This window comes from Kluyveromyces lactis, assembly GCF_000002515.2.
Source record: "Kluyveromyces lactis strain NRRL Y-1140 chromosome D complete sequence".
In the NCBI taxonomy this organism is placed as follows: Eukaryota; Fungi; Ascomycota; class Saccharomycetes; order Saccharomycetales; family Saccharomycetaceae; genus Kluyveromyces; species Kluyveromyces lactis.
The window spans coordinates 1,670,420-1,694,440 of NC_006040.1; the positions used below are offsets into that span (position 1 = coordinate 1,670,420).

Sequence of the window (24,021 nt, forward strand, 5' to 3'; positions counted from 1 at the left end):
GTACGGATCATTGTACGTGCCAGAAACTTATTCCTATGAGCACAATAGTAATTGATTTTTTCTGTATATAAAAGTAAAGACCAAGTTGGCAATCAAAGAAACCATACTCTATCGACAAACATTATCTTGTCGTAGCTGATTTCTGTAATCTTTTTATTCTTTCTATTTAGGCTTCACGGACGTCTTCCAAAGAGAATTCTAAAACTGCATCTTCGGAATGGTGGTTATCTAAAAAGGAGCCAGACTTTTGTTCAATGAGACGTTGATAAAAGTTTAAGCATAATAGCTGCCAAAGGAACACTAAGAAGGCCCCGGAAATAAGAATTAGACTATATGCACCGTGATCTGCACCTAATCTCAAAACTAAAATTAATTGTTCTTCGTTTGCGCCCATAAACAATATACCTGAACAAATTAGACAAAACGGTGGTAGGTACTGAAATGAGTGTATATGTTTATCAGTCCTGCGATCACGAAGCAAGAAGGCAATTTCAATAATACGTAGAGCTCCACCGCTCATGAGAACTAACCCAAACAAATAGTGAACTTTTGTGCTGATGATAAGCTTCTGTGAATGTTCCGACATTGCCCAGCCAGTAACAATAATGAGCAGTCCTGGCACAAATGTTCTGCTACCGTCACGAGAGAGGTATATCCCGACAAGTCCACCAGCCCACCAAATGATCCCCATTGCAGTGTGTTGATAGTCTCCATGGTTCCATTCTTCTCTTCCCCATCTATGTTCTGTGAAAGTGTTAACAATTCCCCAGGCACACATAACGCAACTGTCATAGAAATCCTGTGAGTATTTCCCATTGTTATTCCTCAACCAAGGAAGTACAAGCACTGTCACATAAACGAATCCATACAGAACAAAAGCAGTGCCCATAATACCGTGAGCGATACATTGACCGGTGTGTTTTCCACGACAAAATCCAAACAAAGCAACAGGCGCGAGACAGATTTTCACCCAACCCCCTAGCACACATAACAGAGATAACACTCTATGGGCAATCTCGACCTTTGTTGAAGCTATATGAGACAAGGCGCTTTTGATCCTGTCATTGAACAACAGAAAGTTCGATCCTGTATATATAGCACCGGTTAGAAAAGTAAGACCGGATAACAACAGTAATGCCCAGGAACAACCTCTGGATGTCCTGTTTTCGATACCATCTCCATCAGGGAACCTCAAAAATAATGCTTCTACTAAGCAGTAAGCGCAACTTATTGATTGGAAGAATAACGATGAATACACTTTACCGCCAAATGTTAAAGTCGTTGAAAAAGACGGTAATAGAAGCAAAAAGGTCATTGATGCCAACCAATGGAAGGTTTTGCTACCTGCTGCGTTAATTTCAGGTCTTGTATATTCCTCTATATCATCCATATTCATTGCAGCCGCCAGAGACATGCAGGTCAAAAGACACAGATAGTTACGAGACATTGTCATTACACCCTTCCACCCTAAACTCTTGGACGACGTCAAAATAGAAGTAGTTGATAACTGAGATAATAGATCCTTAACCCTAATCACAATTGAATGAGTTCCTTTTAATCGTTGCAGTGAAATCGTGAGTCGGAACTGTCCCTGTTAATGAACTACATGTCAGAATCCTTTATATCCCATTAACTATAATCACCTTAAACTATGCTAGTTTTACATGTTTTTTTTTATGTTCCACTTCTGATTCATTTTTTTGAGAATGCGGAAATTGTTACTTCTTATTTCATGATTGAAAATGAATCCTAGATTCGCCTACAGTATGTTGATGATGCAACAATTCCATCCATTTTAGCTCATTTTGTATCATTGGACATCAAGCGATATGACTTCGAGGCTAAAAACCTATCTTTCTATATGAAAACGTCAGTATTTTGAGATTTATCTCTTATGAACTGGTTATGCTATGTCTTTCTATTTGTTGGGAATCGAGTTTTGCCCTAGTAAATTGCTTGTATGATCAGGAGAATTGTCGAAAGATTCCAGAGATTCATTCCCGAAAGGATTATTGCTTGAACTTTCACGGGGTGAGAGCTCTTCTTCATTTATGTCGAAGTTAAAGTCTTCAAGGTTATCATCATTTACTTCACCAGATATAGACTCTGCAGTTTGATTAATCGAAGAATCGTATTCTGAGTCGGTATCAATGATATCAAATTCATAAGCTTCTGCTCTAGACCTTCTGATTATTCTTCTTGATTTTAAGAAAAACAAATAGTAAATTATGATGACTATCGCACCAATGACAAAAATTGCCAAGTATAACTGGGCAGCCTGTTCGGGACGAGGCAACTTATTTGCACCAGATGTTTCTTCTCCAGAAGTCGTCGTGAATGACGAAGTTTGTGCAGTGGGAGTTGTGGTTTTAGATTCGGTACTCTTAACTTCAGCATCCTCTTTGTCATTTCCATATGATATCACTTTGGCCTTCTTTGCATCGATAGTTTCTCCAAACATCTTTAATCTCCAAGATTTGAGTGTTACAATTTCATTATCATGCGTAGACTTTACTTTTAATTTCCAGCTTCCAACTCCACTAGAGCCCCAGTGCGCGACAGACATGAAAGTCCAATTTTGAAAACCATAGCGGTTTTTATCTAAACGTCTAGCTGTCGCTAAGGTAGATGTAACTCCATCAGGCGATATTAGATCTACTAAGACATGTCCACGGTAAGGTGCGTCTATATCGACAGTTACAGTGACATGTTCCAACCTTTTTAGGTTATTTTGTTTAAACTCTTCAGCAGAAACTGAGACTGTGGATTCTATAACTTCATCTGAATTACTGATAGACTGTTTTTCAACGATTGTAGGAAGGTAAAGCCAACCTTGTGGGTTTACATTGATCCAACTTTTTGCCATATGGACAATGTTATATGCATCAAGTTTTCCAAATCCATATGTGTGAGAATAACGCTTTCCCATAGCTGTATCCTGCCACTTTCCATCGTGCGGATTTATTTCCTCAGAGCTCAATATTGAGAGGTATTGTACATCTCGCCATGTTAAGTTCGGGTTAGCTTCCAGCACTAAAGTATATATACCAGCTGCAAGAGGAGCTGCAGCTGAAGTGCCTCCATGCGTATTGGAACATTTTTCGTCTAAATCTGTTGTTTTTATGTAATTTCCTGATCCCGAAGAATAAGTAACAACCATTACAGCAGAACATGATTCAGAATATGGAGGATGTAGGCCCTTCCAATCAATGGCACCTACAGTGATAGAAAATATAGAGTTTGTGTAGCCGTCAAAGTTGCAGCTGTCGCCAAACATACCACCATTCCCACTCGCAAATACATATAGTGCACCTTTTGCATCTCGTCCTTCTGTTACACCTTTTATGATTGCCTTTTTTACTAATGTATCCGGCGCTTGCATAGTTTTACCGTCATCAGATGGACCCCACGAGCAAGAGTAAATATCATTAACGTCTAGTCCATAAATTAATGAAGCAGCCTCATCTTCGGCTGTGATCTGGCCTGACAAAATTCTGATACCGGATACCTTAGAGTTATAGGCGACACCAACCCCACAAATATCATTACGGAAAGCCGCTATTTCACCTGCGCAGCGGGTACCATGGTAATCATCTTTTAGCCTTGGCTTCGGCAATGGGTTGTTGTCATTAAAATCCCAAGAACCTTCAACACAGAAATTGTCTTTTAAATCTTCGTTCTCATAATCCAATCCATCATCCACCAATGCTGCCACTACACCATAGCCAGTGATGTTTTCTTTCCATAAACCAGTTACGTTAACGTCATTTCCAGGGTAGTTTGGATTGATCAAGTGCCACTGCTGATCAAACAATGGATCAGAAATATTGAAAAGAATTCTAGCGTTCTGGATTTGTTCCATACTAGAATCCCCAATAGGCAATCTTTTGTGTAACTGAACGGGGGGTAGATCGTGGAAATCAATGATGTTTTCTGAATATCCTGTGTCAATCGCATCTCGTTTACCCAAACTCTGCAACGGTTTCGAGAACACATAGTGATTGGCAAGGCCTCGAACATCGTGCTCGAAACTCCAGTCACTGTGTTCCGCTAGTAGATTACCTACATCATCATAAGATTCAATTGCAAAATACTGCCTATTTTCGTGGTCTTTTTTAGGAACTTGCATTGCTTTACCGTATCCTGACACTGCTATTAAAGCTAGCATGAGCTGCGACGATAGGATCATAACTATCGTTCTGAAAATTAAGGAATATTAAGGGAAAAAGGTAATAAGTAAGTGGAAAATCTTATTCAATGACTTGCCCGGCGTAGAGCTGATATCCTGATTTAGAGATTGCACCTAATTTGTCTAGCTGTACTAGACCCTTAGTATTGTACAACTTTTTGGAATGGCCTTTATTTTTATGCTGTATAAAAGACGTGTAACACATGAAAGAGCAACCCGATTCGATAAGAAAGTCTTCTAAACGTACCTAATCGTTAACAGGTCTTCTATGTTTAACCTCTAGCAAAGCCAAGTGCAGGGTTTATTTGTATTTCTTTCACTATATCTCTTTCTTATGTCCACTTTTTCGACTGATGTCTCAGTTCATAATAAAACATCACAGTTTTGGCACTGATCTAATAATATAATTTTCAACCTCAATGCTAAAGCAGAAATCCAAACCGAAAGCATGTCGGCGGTGAGAATAATTGTTCTCAGTTTCTGCCGTAAACAAAATCAAAGGCGGGTATCTTTATCAAGTTTTAGTCACGTGAATGAGAATATGTTATTCATGACACTTGCGATGTTGACATATTGATTAGTCAATTCAAAAGAAATTATAAGAGAAACTGAGACAGAGGATTTATTAGTAAGTGATTTCATTGTGATGGACTCAGAGTAGCATAAGAGAAGCCCATATAAGAACGTTCAGAATACAAAGCCAAAAACGATTCAAGTTGCATACTAAGGACTATTTTATTTGAAAACACTACTACTGCTTAGCTTCTTTTTCGAGGATCTTTAAGATAGAAAGAAACAATGAGTGCGTTACTTAGGGATGCCGATTTGAACGATTTTATAAGCCCAGGTTTGGCGTGTGTGAAACCAGCTCAACCTCAAAAGGTTGAGAAGAAACCATCATTTGAAGTTGAAGTTGGCATTGAATCTAGTGAGCCTGAGAAGGTATCGATCAGTTTGCAAGACTGTTTAGCCTGTGCTGGTTGCATTACTTCATCAGAAGAGATTTTATTATCGAAGCAAAGCCATAAGGTGTTCTTAGAAAAATGGAGCGAATTGGAAGAACTAGATGAACGATCTCTAGCTGTCAGCATATCTCCTCAATGTAGACTTTCGTTGGCTGACTATTACTCTATGTGCCTTGCAGACCTCGATCGATGTTTCCAAAATTTCATGAAAACCAAGTTCAATGCGAAATATGTTGTTGGTACCCAGTTTGGAAGGTCTATTTCAATATCCCGGATAAACGCAACCTTAAAAGACAGGGTTCCGGAAAATGAAGGCCCTCTTTTGTGTAGTGTTTGTCCCGGTTTTGTGTTGTATGCAGAGAAAACGAAACCAGAATTAATACCTCATATGTTAGATGTGAAATCACCTCAGCAAATAACAGGCAATCTATTGAAACAAGCAGATCCAACATGCTACCACTTGAGCATAATGCCATGTTTTGATAAAAAACTAGAGGCATCTAGAGAAGAATGTGAAAAAGAAGTAGATTGTGTGATAACACCAAAGGAATTTGTAGCAATGCTCGGAGATCTTTCGATAGATTTCAAGAGTTACATGACGGAATATGATTCATCAAAAGAGTTATGTCCCAGCGGATGGGATTATAAACTTCACTGGTTAAGTAACGAAGGCAGTAGCAGTGGCGGATATGCGTACCAATACCTTCTTTCCTTACAGTCCTCGAATCCTGAGTCAGATATTATCACTATTGAAGGTAAGAACAGCGATGTGACCGAGTACAGATTAGTTTCTAAGAGTAAAGGTGTAATAGCCTCGTCAAGTGAGGTATATGGGTTTAGAAATATACAAAATTTGGTTCGAAAGCTTTCACAATCAGCGTCTGTAAAAAAAAGGGGAATTAAAGTGAAAAGGCGGGGACAATCAGTGTTAAAATCAGGAGAAACATCAGAAAAGACTACAAAGGTTTTGACAGCAGATCCAGCTAAAACTGACTTCGTCGAGGTTATGGCTTGTCCAAGCGGCTGTATCAACGGCGGTGGTTTACTTAACGAAGAAAAAAATGCTAACCGCCGTAAACAACTTGCCCAAGACCTATCGCTTGCATACACGAAGGTTCATTCGGTTAACATCCCTGACATAGTCCATGCATACGATGACAAGTCCAATGATTTCAAATACAACCTCCGCGTTATCGAACCGTCTACTTCTTCAGACGTGGTCGCGGTAGGTAATACATGGTAGGGTAAACATAGTCCTTTGCATAATCTTTATCCAATTACCTAGTATGCGCGCATAGTCATTCGTATATACGCTCTCATTCATATTTATTTATCTATTGATAATTACTAAGGTTGCCACATCTGTGGCATGCAGCACTAAACGACAATGATCAACGATATTGGAAATCTTGTACTGCCAAAAAAAATGATATCATAGGTTGCTGAAACCCTTGCACCTTTTAAGCTGTGTTTCGGATAATCTAATTGGCTTTCTGTTACTCAAGTAAGTATATCCGTTGAATCACCCGCACAGAAACCCCGGTGGACATATCCCATCCAACCCTCTTATGGTATGTGTAAATAAGCTTTCTCAGTGTCAATTGCACGAGATTTTTCCGGCCTTAGCAGCCACTGTGGGGACTCGGTATAACTATCCACTCAGATGCTAACGCATTTTTCTACTTTCAGGTGAAAGCTGACAATCACATCGGCGACAAAGGAAAATTATCATAGAATTGAAAAGAAAAAAAAAAGGGTGGCCAGGGCAAGGATGCAGAAAGGAAGAAAGACACTGTATTCCTCTCGTTACCTACGATGATGTTAACTATCTTCGAGTCCCTAAACATGAGCCAGGTGCCAATGAGACATACCTGTCCTCAATTGGATGGTTGACAATACCCACGCGGTAAGATTAAAAAGTCAAACGCGATGAAAGCCAACAGTGGTTAGTACCCGGTTTTTTCACATCGTTCTTCATTCTCTCTTCCTCCACTTCAACTAACCACTTCGTTTTTCTGGGCATCGACATCCGATAATTTTATCAGAAGCAACAAAAAATGGGATTCCAGTTTAAGCCGAAATTGTGGGAATTTTCTTGAATGCATATTTGGCTAATAACGGATGGCGATTAGCATTTCATCGTTGATACAACCAAGAAATTTAGTAGCCTATTATTACTTCGGCACACGGTAGAAATTATACAAATCCAAAACTAAGCTGGGCGTTTTCTTCTATTTTGAGCTCTTTCTTTGTCATTGTTTCACCCATGCAGCTTGAACATAGTCAGTTCTTTTTTTTTTGTTTTTAAGGGTATATAAGTTTGTGATCACTTCGAGAAGTATATGCATTACAAATCCAAATTGAATATCATTTGCTGACTGCTTTGTGAGTGTGTTACTGTTTTTTTTTTTGTTTTTTTTTTTTTCTTGCTAGTATTCCGGAGAGGCAAAGGAAAAATTAGAAAAAAAGTTAGAGTATAGGTTAAATTCAAGATAAAATTAATACCTATATAAAACGGAAGATTGATCGTGCTCTTATTTTCCATTCCGAAAGAGGGGCGTATATATTATAATTTGAAGAGGAATTGATTCCTGCCTTTACAAAGTCTCTAGTTGACCATTGAATTACTAAAAAAACTAGGGATCAAGAACCAGCTGAATAACATTCTCAAAGTGTTTTTCGCCGGATTGTGAAGAGTATCAGTATAAAATCAAAGGCAATAATAAATATACAATAAATTACAGTAAGGAAAACAAAACGATAAGAAAATGGCTACTCAGTTTGACGAGAACACTGTGATCACTATTTTTGGTGCTTCAGGTGATTTATCAAAGAAGAAAACGTTTCCTGCATTATTCGGGTTATATCGTGAAGGATATTTGAATCCAACTACAAAAATTATTGGGTATGCGCGTTCCAAGTTGAGCAACGAGGATTTAAGAGAAAAGGTAAAGCCATTTTTAAAGAAACCTAACGGAGCTAAGGATGATGCTAAAGTCAATGAATTTTTATCGATGGTTTCTTACCATGCTGGTCCGTATGATTCTGATGAAGGTTACTTGGAGTTGAAAAAGATTATCGAAGAGTTTGAGGCTGAAAAAAAGGTCGATGAACCTCATAGACTCTTTTACTTAGCCTTGCCTCCTAGTATTTTCATTGACGTGTGTTCGAAACTAAAGGAAAACCTATACACAGAATCTGGAATTCAAAGGGTTATTGTGGAAAAGCCTTTTGGTCACGATCTACAGTCTGCTACTGAATTACAGGAGAAGTTGGCGCCATTGTTTTCCGAGGACGAATTGTTCAGAATTGATCATTATTTGGGTAAAGAGATGGTAAAAAATCTATTGTTGATGAGATTCGGTAACACTTTCTTGAACGCCGCTTGGAACAAAGAAAATATACAATCTGTTCAGGTGGTTTTCAAGGAACCATTTGGAACTGAAGGTCGTGGTGGTTACTTCGATTCAATTGGTATTATAAGAGATGTGATGCAGAATCATTTGCTACAAGTGTTAACTCTATTGACGATGGAAAGACCAGTATCTTTCGACCCAGAATCTGTACGTGACGAAAAGGTCAAGGTTTTGAAAGCATTCTCTCCAATTGATCATGACGATATATTGATAGGCCAATACGGAAGATCTGTGGATGGTAGCAAGCCTAGCTACCTAGATGATGAAACTGTCAAAGAGGACTCCAAGTGTGTCACCTTTGCAGCAATCGGATTCAAAATTGCAAATGAACGTTGGGATGGAGTTCCCATCGTTATGAGAGCAGGAAAAGCGTTGAACGAAGGTAAAGTAGAAATCAGAATCCAGTTCAGAAGAGTTGCATCTGGCATGTTCACTGATATTCCTAATAATGAATTGGTTATTAGAATTCAACCAAATGAAGCCATCTACTTGAAGTGTAATGCCAAAACACCTGGTCTTGCGAATGAAAACCAAACCACAGAACTAGACTTGACTTACTCAGAGAGATACAAAAACTATTGGATTCCTGAAGCATATGAATCTTTGATAAGAGATGCCCTTTTAGGAGATCATTCAAATTTCGTCAGAGACGATGAATTAGACGTAAGCTGGAAGCTATTTACTCCATTGCTTAATTACTTGGAAGGACCAGATGGACCTCAACCAAAGATCTATCCATATGGCTGTAGAAGCCCTGACGGACTCGTTGAGTTTTTAGCAGACCATGGTTACACCTTTTCCAAACCAGGATCCTACCAATGGCCTGTCACCACTCCTAAAATGTAAGGTTATATTATGAATCACTGAAAGCTCTATCGTGTTTATGACATTTTATTTCCAGAACAATATATATCATAATATATATGTATATATTAATTCTATGGTAATGATAATATAGAAAACTGGATTTCTAACCTTTTTGTTCGCGGAAATGAGTTTAAAAATACAGGAGATGACCTCCTTAAACTTGAAAGTTCGGGAAGTAATCATAGTTCAATTGGTTCTGTTTCTATTTTTGATAAAATTTCTAATGTCTTCCAAGGAGTTTATCTGCTGTTGTTCGGCTTGATCCAGTAGATCTGATAAATATTTTGGCACCATTGAGAGTTTTTCATTATTAGTTATGAGGTAACCTATTGCCTCAATCGCAATGAAGTATTCTTCAGCTTCATTGTTGGCAAACGCATCCACATAGGTTTCAGCTTGGGTCGTCGTTTGGAAGTTAGAAACATTGTCTGCTTCTCGATATAAGACGTTTGGAGCGATAACTGTTGATAGATTATGAATATCCATTTTGGATCCGCTATGACCGTCGACATGAGAAAACGAGGACGCCCAGTAAAGGAAAGAAAAGATAACCTCAGCAACATTTCGGTAGTATCTTGGAAGCATGGTATATAATAATTCCAAGGCTCTTTCTTTCCTTTTCTGATCAGATAATTTTGTCGCATTGATCCAATGATTGTAAAGACTGAAAGTAAGAAGAGGATTCGGTAGCTCTCTCAAAAACTTTTTTAGTAAGTCAGACAGTTGGATTACATTTTCTTTAGATAGATCCGGACAATGTTGTGGTTGATTGTCTATTTCCTCCACCAGAAGTTTCAAGCGTCTTATATTCCCATTTTTACGGAAAACTCCTTCAACAGACATATCCAATTGACGTAAACTTGATATTAGCTCGTCTACAAGGATTGGAATTTTGAGTTTTGAGGGCCCCACACCCAAGTCTGACTCTACTCCACAATGTGATGTGAGGTACTCCAAAGGTGTTCCAAATACTTTCTTGTATGAGGATTTTTTTGATTCTTTTCCGCCCATAATCGTTTTGAACTTTGTCCATAGACCGTTATTATTCGACATCTTGTGAGGAAAATCTGGCGGTTTTATCTGTTGCATATCAAATCCTTCGCTATTAAGTAACGAAAAGGCAATAATTTGTAAAATATAATATTGCTCTGAAGTCAGTTCTGAATAATAGATATTACTATTCGTAGCTTTTTTGGTTGGCACGTTATCACCTGAAGCTGTAAAATCTTTGTTGGTGCCCGGAATCAATTCCCTTGATTTTTCAGTAGCTACTATTCGAGAAATATCATCTAAAGTCAGGGATTTAGTTCCTTCGAAAATTGTACTTTGTTTTTTAATATTACGTTGGTCGGTTTGTATAACCAGATCTTTCTCGCCAGCGATATCTTGATCAACCCTACGTTCTTCTGTTTCAATTACACGAGATTGCCTCACCTCTTCCTTGTTGCATGAAACCTTCATGCTTGTTCTTCTATATTTCAACCTTTTAACGTCGTTCAGTGTCCGAATATATGTTTGTTGCATAGACTTGTTTCTGATGGCGTTTTTAGAAGTATTAGCGTAATCTGAGTTATATTTCATAACAGTTTTTGATCTGACTAAGGCAATTTGGAGCAGAAATATTAGCTGTTCCAAACAACTGACAGACTTAAACCCTACTTTGGAATTAGGATCATCCACAGAACATCTGCCACAATGTACCTCAGAAGTTTTGTCGTTGTAAGCTGCTTCTGATAGCTCATGGTTATCAATGAATTTATTACAAACTGAGCAACGAAGGCATTCTTTGTGCCAGCGCCGTATTCCATGTTTGATACATGCATCTTTAATATATTTCCCACAGTAAGTGCATGAGTCCGTCGCGTTTATAGTAATGTTTATGTATTCAAAAGGCTGCTCTTGATAATCTTCATTTTTTTCTATCTCCCTCAGATATTTGAGTAGTGCACTGGAAGATTTGGTCATTTTACAGTATTCTAGCGCATTAGTTAGGCTATCTCGTATCAGAAGCTTCAAAAACTGAGCAATGCCTGTAATGACGCTTATGAATGAGTTTACATCAACATCATTTTCTGAATTGCTGCTACTAGTGATCTTCCTGAGTAGTTGCAGATAAATCATTATTTTAGTAGAAAGCTTGTTTGGTATTTTGGTTTGCATTTTGATAAAAGTCTTAAGCTTTTGGTCTGACCTCAATCCTGGATGGTCATTCGCTGAGAAAGATAATTTGGTTTGATAGATTCTTAGGGTATCGAGGGAATCTATGGCTTTCAAAAGACAACTGACCTTCAAAACCAGCAAAGCCGAAGCGTCTAATCCATTGTTTTGGTCTAAGCCCGTAAGGTACTGAAACATATCAGAAACACAGTTTGCAGTTTCCTCCTCGAAACGATATAAAACAGTCCAAATTTTTGATAGCGTTTTATTGAAAGTCAGAATATTACAATCCATTTCTTTTAAGTCTGGGTGATTGTCATTCTCTGCATTGTATTCTTCAATGCGATACACCTTCAAATTCGGTAGCCCAAAATCTTCAGGGGAAATAGTAACATGCCAATATTTGTGAATACCGTAACATTCTGTATGCCAACATTCCATTTTATCACCTTTTTGGAATTCAATATACTGGTCTGATATCGGATAGCCACATCCTTCACATCGCCTCGAGAGGTACTTTAGGAAATGATACTTGCAGTAAAGGTTGTCGTAATGATGAAAACACTCGTCTACTTTGCATTTTTCACCACAAAGGGAACAGCAAAAATGCTGCTCATCGTAGAGTTTTCCAAAGGTATTGAAATAAATGCCACTTAATGGTTCCTTGCAAACGGAGCATAATAGGTTATTTCGTGTGAAATAATGCTTTTGACATAACAGAACGGTTTCTTTCGAATCGGGCAGGTCATAAGGAAAGTATTTTGGTTTGCAGATAGCCCCGCAATCATAACACACAAGGCAGTTTTCGTGGTAGTGTGACCCAAGAGCTTTCAATGCATTTGAATGAATGGGCTTTTTACAATCTGCGCATTGTCTTGTTGGCCTGGGTGAAGATTTAGATTTCACCGCCATATAACTTTCTGTACGATTCGGCAGTACCTCTTCAGTATTAGGCAGCTGACCATTGTATAGATGTGGTCTTGCTATTGTTGGACGGCTCATCCTTGGCTGCTAAGCTGGGGTTTACGTGCATGCCCACTATTGTGTGTAACGTTCTATTACTGAACTGTTTCAGGTCTAATTTGTTTATTTTCAGACTAAATCTTGATAGTTGAAATCTTCGTGTTTTGGCAAAAAAGAGATTTTCTGTCGATGCATAAATTTCCCCACGTCATGGTTTGTAAACATCAATTGATAATGCAAATGCAACATTTAAAAGTCAGGTTCGGGGAAACCGCACTAACGGTTTGAATCTCTTCCGAGAAAGAAAATCAACCATACAACGTCATCTCAGACGTAAATTACGAAATCGTTATCGTATCAATGCAATGTAAGCTAAACTATACAACTGTTAAATATACAATGAAGGAAAAATTAACTAATGCTAGGGGTTTATTCATGAAGAAAATGCATTTACTGGTTATTGTTTTGTTTCTTGGATTTGTACTTCTCTTCGATTTGTGCAATTCTATCTTCATCATACTGGTTGTTTAAACCTTGCAGTGTCTTTGAAAGTGCTTCTGTCACACCTATGAGAGGACGAATTAATACAAATGGTGCAGCTTTTGCGACAGTAGACACAGCTTCTTGAGCTCCTTTGGCTGTTTTCAATTCTTTTTTCGCTTTTTTCATACTGTCAAAAGTCAAGTATAAGTTCCGTTCCATAGATTCATATGCATCTTGAAGACCAGAATTGAAATCCTTCGGTTGATCTGCATATAAACTTAGAACTTTTTGATGATTTCCGTCAGCTAACAAAACATCTAAGTGATTACTTTTATTATCAGGTTCTTTGTTGAATAAAGCCGTCGACCGCAAAAGGGATTCGTCTATGAGGGCATCGACCTTCTCATCTCCCTCAACCAAAGTTATTGGGACATTTCTTCCAGTAATACCCTGACCACCTAATAATTTTTCAGTGTTCTCCAAGATCGTTTGAGTCCCAGACGTTAAACGTACGGCCAACTTGATCACTTCTCCACCTGTTGTCTTCAAAAACACCATTCCTCCATTCTGAAGACTACCGCCGAATCTACCATTTTGTTGGTAATGTTCGGTCGGAACTGAAATCAAGGCCCGAGCTCCGTAAGAAAGGCCGGCCAAAGGCTTGAGAGGTGTTAAAGCGCTAAGAATTCCTGGAATTTGAGTTTTAGTAATATCTGGAGTCCAAATATCTGATAAAATGGTTTCCAGTTGAGGAAATCCATTTACCCCGTATAGTATTACATGTTTTAGTTTTATTCTAGCCTCATCTAGGATAAAGAAGTTCATGAATTCCTTGGTTTTACCAGATTTTAGACCTGCATAATCAACTTTTTTGGGTTTATAGTCCAAAAGTAGTCTAACCGAATTTATTTCCAATCTTTGGATGTATAGAATATCAGGATATTCGTCCAAAAGCTCAAATCTATTGTCTTTGAACTGGAAGAAGAGAGTTAAAAACTCTAAAGTATCTTGGTCAACATGCAAAGTCAATGGTACTATGTTGATATTGCAAATCAACTCTGTTGCGTACAAATGCGGTACAGGACGTATTAGTGAGCATTCAATTACTAACATTGCTGGCTCTTGCGCCATTTTATCATTCGACCGTGATCGAGTAAGAAATTTGTTCCAAGTAGAAGTTGGTAGGTTGTCAATTATCTCCAAGTCACTTACTTTAACAAATGTGTTGTTCAATATACAGTAATCATTTATTGAGGATAATGAGCTCGCCCTCTCAGCAATTTTATCCTGGCCTCCTTTGAATTCGATACACAAATCGCGGCCTTTTATGAGTACTTTGTACTTTTTTGTTGGTCTCAATTTCATTTTGCCTTCATTGGTTTCCTCGTTGTGGATTTTCCGGTTTATATTGTCTTTTATGTTTTCTACCGTATCTTTAGGTGCAGGAATATAAATAGAATCAAAAACCTTTGTTTCGGACAACTCTAGGCCATCATTAAAATCCTCTTGAATGCGATCAACAGCGGACTTGATTTCTTTTCGAGTATGTCTCCACTCGTATCCGTCATACAATTTCAATTTTACTTCCTCGATATGAATTTTGATTGTGGTAAGAATTGAAAATACGGACGATTTCGAATCATTTTCAACAACTGTCCGGCGTTCAGTCGAAAAGTGTTCTTCCTCAAAATTCACTGAACCCTGAGATACTGGTGGCGTTTCATAATCATCTTCGGTTTTGTCGTTCGGATTTTCCTTGGTGACGAAAAAGTCCTCACATAACTCATTGAAAATATCCACAGCTTCTGGCTCAATTTGATACTTCAGTGTATCGGGATATGTTTCTGCGGGTTTTAAATCAAGTGCCGTTTGCATTAGAGCGTTTAGCGAGTCGGAGCACACAGAAACATCAACTTTCTGCACTTTTAAGGAAACAGCCATGGAATCTGTGTTACTGAAATGCAATGATAAGACGTCGACTTTAATAAGAGGGGAATAACCTTGTTTCTGGTACCAAGTAGATAATGAAATGTTTTCCAATACTTTGGTATTTCGTTCCTTCAATACCTTCATATCATCAATAAGTAAAGTCTCCAACGACCTCAACGAAACAGTGATGCCCAAAGGAGAAAAATTGATAATAGACTTAGGGATTGATATTACCATTCCGGTGCATATCCTGTAAGGCTTTAAAGAAAGTGAACAATCGTATAATCTTACCTCCATTGTTCTGAAAGTTAGCTTTCTTTCTTGCTTGATGTCTCCCTTTGATGAAGAAGGGACTAAGTCTCTCCATTTTGAGTCGATAAACAATCCCAACCCTTTCAAATAAAGCTTCGGTTTTCCAGAGTTTGGCATGTTTAATATCAATTGTGGTTTACTTCTATCATGGTTTACATTACATATAATGTCGGTTTTCTCTCTCATGTACAGCCGTTGTAGCCTTGCTTCTTTAACAATGCCACAGAGTGTCTTATTTTGGTCCTGAGATAGTATACACGAAATTGCCTCTATTGTTATGTCACCGAAAGTGTTTTCAAGAGTGTTTGTAATGGTCATCTTAGCTTTATGGACCTGAAGAACGAAGTTTGAAAGAGTAGCCCTTTTATTCATAACATTAGAAGAATGCAACAATCTAACGCTCTTTTTAGTAACATTTTCATGGCCGTTGTTTCTAGTATTGGGATTTGTAAATGACGAAATAGAACCACAGAATGCAATCAAATTGGAAGATATTAATTCCAGTTCAGCTTGAGAAAGAAATAGATGTAATGACTCTAGAACAGCTTTTGTGCGGGTATTTATGTCGATTGCACCAAACTTATGGTCGAAGGATTCAACGTGAAAACAGCCGTTAGTTTTTGAACTTATTATGAGATTCGACAGTGTTCCAATAAGAACTTTTTTATCGCCTCTGATTAATAGTAATGATATTTTTTCAACATCAAAAAGTGTATGAGGTAGGGTTGATTTAATAGGATCCATGGAAAGTTCAAGGCTAATGTTGTTCATTAATATTTTTAAATTAATACTTTGAGATTTAAAATGCAACACCTCTGCCGTTTTCTGATTAGCACTTGCACGAGTAATTTTTTGGATGTAATTATAGGCGCTACCATATTCTTCGACAAGCTTTAGTAGTTCATTCAATAAAACACTATCAACGTTGAGTGTGATGTCACGATTCAGAAACATTTTCTTCTCTGCTGTTGTCTGATCAGGTTGCATGGAGAACAGTGGTTGTGCAGATGGGGAAGAAAAGAAATATTCGTTTGACATATAGAGTAGTTTCAAGTCAAACACAGAAGCGCTGGTTGTGAAACCTTCACTCTTTTTCAATGAAATATCAATCAAATTTAACTCTAAGTCATCGAGTAGATGTAAGCTTACTTTCTTTAAGAGAATAGCTGTGAGAACCTCCTCCTCCTTTATATTTTGTTCTTGTTGAAAGCGTTTATAATTCCTCATGTTTTCTGTGCGGGTCCCATCAGACGAAGTTTTGTCCAATGAAGCCCGCAAAATCGACAATAAATGTTTTCTTATGGGTGATATTTTACGCAAGTAGATATTTATTTCATCTATCCTGATGATGACATCCCTTACTTTCAAATCATTTATTGAAGTCACTCCCTGGAACTGTATATTGACTTTATCAATGGTAAGAACTACTTGAACAGCATCATCTGATGATTCTAATATGAGACTTTCCATAGCACTTAAATAGATAGAAGTGGCTTCAAGTTTGGAGTAAGTGATACTGGCAGTCATAGCATCTTCTGAATCTGTATTTTCATTTTCTTCCACATCGCTGTCTGTATTCTGATGAGAGTTAGTAGGAGAGAGTTGTGTTTTAGAGAATGCAACTTCTATTCCCCCCATATCAACCGTGCGTTTATTATCAACAGTAAGCAATGTTATTGTATCAATAGTAAATTTAAGAGTGACTTCCGTTGATAGTAAAAACTGAAACTCTATTCTCTTCATTTTCAGGCTTAATTTACCTAATGCCATTTGTAAGACTTTGTTTCTCATAGAGTCTAGAGCGGTCGGGGATTTTGAAACTTCTTCCAGTGCCTCTACGGAATGCTCACTGCTATCAGTTACATCCGATTCCATTATTGATTTAGTCATATCGATAACACTTTTCGTCAATGAGCTTGCCCACTGATCAGACAAGTCGTCTTCAAAGAATCGGTCAATGGGTTTTAAAACAAAAGTTAGCCCTTCACCACTAATATCAACGTTGCCAGCAACGGCTAGTTGGAGATTTAGCTTTTCTATTTTTCCACTCAAAACATCAACATTCGGCAGCTTTATTTCCTTTACATTGAGATCGATATCGTTGAAACTGAACTGTGATTGTGATCCAAGTGACACGTCCAAATTAGTCAGATCAACGTTAGAAAAAAGGGAAACTTGCTGTAAGACATATAAAAGTAATCGTTTCTGAACATTCTGCGGCAGCCAAGAAGACATATTTTTCCCATATACAAGAAGATAGCTGATGTGATCTCTTCTTGTCCCTCTAAATCTCAAGTTGCAGATCGGTATCGATTTGGCCTGGAGTCTTTACAGGGGTAGCGCTTTCTTGAATTGAACTAGTAAAGGTTTGATTTTGTTTTTTTTTTTTAAAAATATAGGGTATTTCAGATTCCGTCAGATGACAAGAAAAGGATCTAAAGAAGAATCGAACAATCATGTGACCAAGTTTTCTTGTAGCTTTACTCCCTATGGGCTTTTTTTTCTTGTCATTAAGGAGAGGGGCACAGATTGCTCTTAATCTTGCATTTTCGTTACTGGATTTATGGATACTTTACATTTGAAGGTGAAAGGTTTACTCAACGAGCGGGCCTTTTACGAATTCTGTCTTTTAACAATTAGGATTTTCGGAATAAAGAGATACACAAAGGGCATCATTATCATACGTATTTTCCATCTGAAAAAGAAGTACTGATTACATATAATAGTTCAGATAATAATTCACGTGTTAGTAAAATAATCTTGCTTTCAGCGGTTCTTCCAAGGTTGAATTTAAACTTTCTGATCAACAGATTTAAGATATTCTCCCGCAATAAGATTTGTTGGACTGGATTTTGAATGCCAGATTCTTTTTTAGTATTCATTCTTGTATTTTATATTTTTGTTAGATAATAAGTAGATGTTATATTTTGTACAGGTAAACTTCCTCAATTTCTTTGAGCTTTGATTGCTTCACTATTCGTGAAACAATCCCGTTACTTATATAGTTTCGTTCAGTAACATCAATACAACCAATTGGAGCATTCTAGAATATTCTGAAGTGAGCTGTGGCTACGTGGCCTTTATTCAAGTAGCATCACGTGACTCATTAGATCCCGTGACCGTATTCAATTCACTCTCAATTTACAACAAGATTTATCAGATACTAATAAGATTTTGCATTTCCGCCAGACCATCGCCTAGCAATAGTTTCTTTTTTTCTGAGGATGCATGACGATTGTATATGTAGTTCTGCTTCATATTTTCCTATTCGAACAAATGTGATAAATCAACAAAGATATTCTTTGCACATATTGTGTTTTGTCACTATGATCCATCATGTGAACTTCGATCCAGGGGATTACCTTACCTCGTTACCGCTTTCAACACTCTCGCCTAATAGTTATAGTTCTTCCAGATATTAATACTTTGGAGACGAAAGTAACGTTCAGGTGAAAAATATGAAAATCTGGTGTCCAGTTTCAAACTGTTGACCGTTTTCATGCTGGAATTCGAACTTAACGATTTCCCAATTAATGTTTTTCCCTTCGTCATTATTGATTCTTATTAGTACTATAAAGGCCACGATGGAATAACTTCTTGCATTTTTTCGGAAATCAGCTTACCACACAGATAGCTGCGTGGGAAAACAAGCATGACGACTATTATTGGAAAGTGGGTAATTTTTGGGAAAGCGTTGTAATTTCCACTGCTATGAGATCGAAGTTGTACTTTGTAAGGCTGAAATTCTCTATTGGACCCTGGTGGCACCCTTGCACAAATGCCGCACCCTGTTGTTTTATCTTAAGTGTGTTTTTCTTAAGTTGTACTGGTTCAATACATATAAAACACCTTTTCTCGAACGGCAACACAGAAAGAACGCAGGAAGTGGAGATTTCCTTTCTGTTTGTTACTTTCAGAACACGCTGAGCAGACAAAAGGGACAGGTCAGGTCCCAATTTGTTTATAGTAATCGATGAAGTTTTTATTATGAGAAAGTTTAATTACTGCAAAGGTACTTTGGTACTCGATTGTACGTAAAAGGTATGTTGGACGTCAGTTCACCGGGCATCTTATTGTTAGTTGAATTTTGAAGTACTGAGTGTAGGTTCATTGGGAATCTTGGTCCGAGGACACATGTATGATCCCATACATAAAACTATAGTACTTAACATATAAAAGGGACAAGAAAGTTTCAATGTTCCATAGATAAGTGTGTTCGTTTTGCAAGAATTATTGTGTAATTGACACCATAGTATTCAGTACAAAGGAAACCATTACTTTGGATGCAAACATCGGCTGCTTGAAATAAAGATGATGAACTCCATAACCTCTTCAAACATTCTACTAACTCTTTACTTGGCCCTTATTGCTCAGGCGTCAATCGTGGTAAAGAGAGCTGACTCCTCTTCGACAAGTTCTGCCTCTTCGACAAGTTCTTCCCCTGCTACGATTTCTAAGCCCGCTTCTGCCAATTTGACTACCGAAAACCAAGCTTTAGCTCCTTTCCAAGATGGCGTGTTTGAATTCTTCGGATGGACCAATCCCACTTTCCCACAGTACCACAATTCCTGTAACATCACTAACCAGCGTATGATTAATGGTGCCCTTATTGATACTCTTGAAGTCTCTTCGTTTGCCAGAGATAGGTTGTTGGCAAACGGAACCTCTGATGAAATTTACAAAAGATGGTTCGGTGATGCGCCATTATTTACTGTTGCAGGGGTGATTGAAAATACTATTCAAGGTGTCAAAGATGATCTATTATTCAGATGTGATGACCCCCAAGGTGGATGTGCTGCCAACCCAACTTCATGGTGGGGTTACCATGTCCTAAATACTACCGGTGAAACTAACTTCTGTGATTTGTTCTACAGCGGCAAGAAACCACTCACTCACATTTGTTTCGAAGGAACTATTGTCGAAGTTGGACCAACTTTGTATGCTGGTATTGATTTGTTCCATCGTTACTTCCATCTTGACCAAATGAGCTCTGAAGGTTACATTGGAGAATATACCGAAGAATTGGACGACATTTTGGCTCTTGCTCAGAACAACGCGACATACGCTGTCAGAAATGTGGACAACTACTTATACTACTTAGCAGATGTATACGCAGAGGCAGTTATTCCAGGTGGATGTTTGGGCGACCTTTCTGAAAATTAAACGTATTTTTGAAAATTGCAGTCTATGTTAACTCTCACTGTGGTATCGGAACTTTTCCAACAGAGTGAAGGAATAATTTCTCAGTAGCTAGTGAATTTGTAATGTATTTTTTCATCAGAGAAGTAATCTTCAAATGTTCACTTTGGAAGTGCATAATTGCTATATGTTGTTCCTGGTGTTGTAGGAGCACTTCTAAGGCGCCAGTTATTGAACCAACGCTAAATAAGAAGCTGAAGCTGAAACGAACTAGGATCAAGGCTGCAGAGTTTGGTGATTGGAAGCCCAATCTGAAAAGTATATCAGTAGATGGTTTCTTCATCCAATTTCCCGTCTGGATTTGACGACATACTAATTATTGTTCTACATTAACTTATATGTCTGATGTAAGAAACCAAGGAGAACACCGTAAGTAATTTACTTAACTAGTCGATCACCACTTTAATTATCCATTTATTTCATTAACAACTACAAGTCAGAATGGCATCCAATTACGTTAATACTACTAACCCTCTAGGCCAAGCCCCTACTACCAAACATGATGAATATCCAGTCCAACACTATACCATATTGCTGCTTTAATCAATCACTTTGCTATATATGTCGTTTGTCGTTTTGAATATTTCACCAAACTTTTCTGCAAAATTTCCCAAATGCAATGAACAAAGCAGTACGTGATAAAAATTATTTCCTGTACATATTCTGAGAGTATATTTTAAACAAGCTGCAATGACAGCGTAGGCCCCTCGGATTCATGCTTTTTCTCATTGTCACAAGAAAGAAATGAGTAGACCGAGAAAAAAAGCATTAATGGTCAAGAGAGTATAGCTGCTGTTACTTCCCAAGAACGAAAAGCATCTGCAGTTGCCACATCTATCGACCAAAGGAAACTGTAACGTCTGCGTCACCTGCTAACCTAATATTGCAGTACCTGAGGGTTTCTTGCTGACTTTTAGAGCAAGTCACACATACATGGAAGCTTTACAATTTTGATTTGCAGAAAGCGCAACGAATCCAGGACGTAGATCCTTTAATAACTGAAATGAAGAACTTCTTTTAATAAAGGCAAAGAACTCTACGTCTGTTCAGTGAAAAGTTTCATTTCTATTTACTTTTCTCTGTTATTGGCACTTTTCTTCCAAGAAAGGGATTCCATCGCCAACCCCGATAATGGTACACATAGAATGCCCAGCCATTTTTCAATTTATCCCATTAATTTAGATTGATGTTGGGTATCCAAGCGTAACTTTATACTTGTTTACAATTCAGTTAGTGCAGCCTGTCGATGATATATGCCCTCTAAGAGCTTCATGAGTTGACTGAGCTACTGAGCTCTCCTAGCTCAAAATACATGTATATACATATTATCGTAATATTGTTTGTACGGGTGCTAATGTGTTGAAAATTTCTTAAAACCAGTTTTTCCGAAAGAAGGATATATGAAAGGACATAGAATATTCTCCACTGAAACTTACTGAAGGGGAAGTACTACGTGGGCTGTTTCTCAGTCAGTATAGAAAATTGTGTTATGTAAGTATGCAACAAAGCAGGTTTACCTAAATTTTCCATTACACAAGGATAGACTATTATTACAACCGAGTAAAACAAGCAATGTCATCCTCAATATCCGACCATTAGTCTGAATCCTTATGCTATCGACTGGCCCAAATTCGAGTATTTCCAGCTTTTGAATGTGACAGTAACCCCACAGAGGCTTTTTCCCAAGTCCCCTAATGACAAGTACATTGCAACAGCTTTCCAAAAATAGTCTGTTTTGAACCTTACCACATTCACGGCCGGATACTTTAGATCCAGGAAATCGACATTGACCATGAGTGTATAAACAACCGCTTTATTGTTTTCCCTCTTGATCAACGTCATTGTCAGTCCTAACGGATGGTTCTATATTTTCTTGGAAGACCTCCCTTCCGGTTACCATGAGAGTACAATCCATTTTTTTTATCCGAACCACAGTAAAAAACCTTATAAAAGCTGATACCAAATGCAAACGAAAACGAAATAGACAACCGAAGAAGAAGAAGAGCCAAACGTTAACCTATTAACTTTGCTAACAGAACGCTGTTTAGTACTTAATTATTATATATAACTAAAAATGCTGTCGCCAATCACGATGTTACAAACTTTATCGATAAAATTGCCGATCAACGCCCATCCTCCCAGTTGCAATTGGTAATGGATTTTCTGGATGACGTTTTGAGTAATACTGGAGTTGCATCAGCGGTTTCAATTATCTATTGTGGAAGAACTTCAAACACAAGTTGACGTTGAAAAGTTGACTTGTCCTGTGATTATCTATTGGCAGTTAACTATCAATTGGAAGTGTCTGTTATATGTTGCAGCGAACCGGCCCAATTGGCCTCATTATGAAGCTCGAACATGGAAACCCGCTACAAGTTGCAAATGGTATGAGTTGATAAAAACTTTGGATAGTTCAACACAAAGCACTTGCTTTGGGTTAAAGAAAGTTCGGGCCCCTCTTCAACTGCACAGTCGCGTTATGCCCGTGTTCTCAACGGAGAGCAAAAATTGGTGCTTCACACAAAGTAAATATTCATAAGCCTTGATACCGGCTAATCTACATTTCCCCACGAAATCAATTCATAAATTGATGTGGAAATTCTCTAACTTTTGTCCCCACCCCGAGTTCGGTGTCAATTGCATCTTCTATTCTCTGTTAGCTATCTACTTGCAGTTGATGATGGAAGGCCATTGACTTACCCTTCGGTATAATTCTGAATATGATTTGCAAAACAATGATGGAATGTTAATGTAATGTCAGGATATACTAAAATATGCATCTGTTATCTTTTGGGGGTACACCACTATTAATTTGTTCTCAGTTACCGCGTTATACGGTAGACTTTTTAATCAGCCCATTTTCCTTTTTCTAAATGCTCCCTTTTTTTACAATGAAAGCATGCCATCTTTTCCCAGTAAAGCCGTTTATGTATTATGAATACTGTTGATAAGGGAGAATCAACATTTCCGGACTTGTCAGTTGATAAAAGCTACTGCTCCCAACAGCCTTGTTTATCTGGGCGTCGTAGCTCCTCAGTAGTGCTTCGTTTATTTGTTGCTTACCCCAGTTTTGTTATTGCAGCAATATCGTGATTCTAAGAACTGTGCTAGTTTGTCTTACCGGCCTACAAAAACACCCAGAAGAAAATAAACAACCCCAGATTAAAAAAAAGTAGGTGATACTAATCCCGCTGTAAGTTTTCTGCGCAAGTGAAGAAAAAAAAAACAAAAAACGATCAAACCAAAGACACCCCACATATGAGTAGTCATCCTAACTCTCAAGAAATGGGCAACTGGGCTAGCAGTTGATGTTTCATGATCGATACACAACGACTACCGACCTTAGTTAGGAATCGCTTCGCCTGGTTTTATTGTTAGGGGCAATTCACACTTGCCTGCTACTCGCAAAATGACCTGACGTTGAGATCAGGCGGGAATACATACCAACCGCTAATTTGTTCTTAGTCTCCTGTGCTTTCTCAAAAGGATTGAAGGAGAGTGCTTCGTATACGTTAGCTTAGGTAAGCCCTAAGAATTTTAG

At 38.0% G+C, this 24,021-nt stretch overlaps 7 protein-coding genes across 7 annotated transcripts, besides 1 other annotated feature; 3 read left to right on the forward strand and 4 right to left on the reverse strand.

Annotated features, from left to right (window-relative positions):
- Positions 1-166: 166 nt before the first annotated feature.
- YTP1 (Ytp1p) lies at positions 167-1,453 on the reverse strand (the record flags this gene model as incomplete). The annotated part of the gene is made up of 1 exon (XM_453941.1): positions 167-1,453. The coding sequence occupies one exon, from the start codon at positions 1,451-1,453 to the stop codon at positions 167-169; it is 1,287 nt and encodes a 428-aa protein (XP_453941.1).
- A 465-nt stretch (positions 1,454-1,918) lies between these two features.
- Positions 1,919-4,189, reverse strand: KEX2 (kexin KEX2; the record flags this gene model as incomplete). Its single annotated transcript, XM_453942.1, has 1 exon — positions 1,919-4,189. One exon carries the CDS (start codon positions 4,187-4,189, stop codon positions 1,919-1,921), a length of 2,271 nt encoding a protein of 756 aa, XP_453942.1.
- A 798-nt stretch (positions 4,190-4,987) lies between these two features.
- Positions 4,988-6,397, forward strand: NAR1 (iron-sulfur cluster assembly protein NAR1; the record flags this gene model as incomplete). Its single annotated transcript, XM_453943.1, has 1 exon — positions 4,988-6,397. The coding sequence occupies one exon, from the start codon at positions 4,988-4,990 to the stop codon at positions 6,395-6,397; it is 1,410 nt and encodes a 469-aa protein (XP_453943.1).
- A 1,525-nt stretch (positions 6,398-7,922) lies between these two features.
- On the forward strand, positions 7,923-9,416 carry ZWF1 (glucose-6-phosphate dehydrogenase; the record flags this gene model as incomplete). The annotated part of the gene is made up of 1 exon (XM_453944.1): positions 7,923-9,416. The coding sequence occupies one exon, from the start codon at positions 7,923-7,925 to the stop codon at positions 9,414-9,416; it is 1,494 nt and encodes a 497-aa protein (XP_453944.1).
- Positions 9,417-9,623: 207 nt separating this feature from the next.
- Positions 9,624-12,596, reverse strand: LRG1 (GTPase-activating protein LRG1; the record flags this gene model as incomplete). Its single annotated transcript, XM_453945.1, has 1 exon — positions 9,624-12,596. The coding sequence occupies one exon, from the start codon at positions 12,594-12,596 to the stop codon at positions 9,624-9,626; it is 2,973 nt and encodes a 990-aa protein (XP_453945.1).
- A 411-nt stretch (positions 12,597-13,007) lies between these two features.
- Positions 13,008-17,516, reverse strand: ATG2 (Atg2p; the record flags this gene model as incomplete). The annotated part of the gene is made up of 1 exon (XM_453946.1): positions 13,008-17,516. The coding sequence occupies one exon, from the start codon at positions 17,514-17,516 to the stop codon at positions 13,008-13,010; it is 4,509 nt and encodes a 1,502-aa protein (XP_453946.1).
- A 2,076-nt stretch (positions 17,517-19,592) lies between these two features.
- On the forward strand, positions 19,593-20,444 carry KLLA0_D19921g (uncharacterized protein; the record flags this gene model as incomplete). Its single annotated transcript, XM_453947.1, has 1 exon — positions 19,593-20,444. One exon carries the CDS (start codon positions 19,593-19,595, stop codon positions 20,442-20,444), a length of 852 nt encoding a protein of 283 aa, XP_453947.1.
- A 164-nt stretch (positions 20,445-20,608) lies between these two features.
- Positions 20,609-21,001: a long terminal repeat.
- The last annotated feature ends 3,020 nt before the right edge of the window (positions 21,002-24,021 follow it).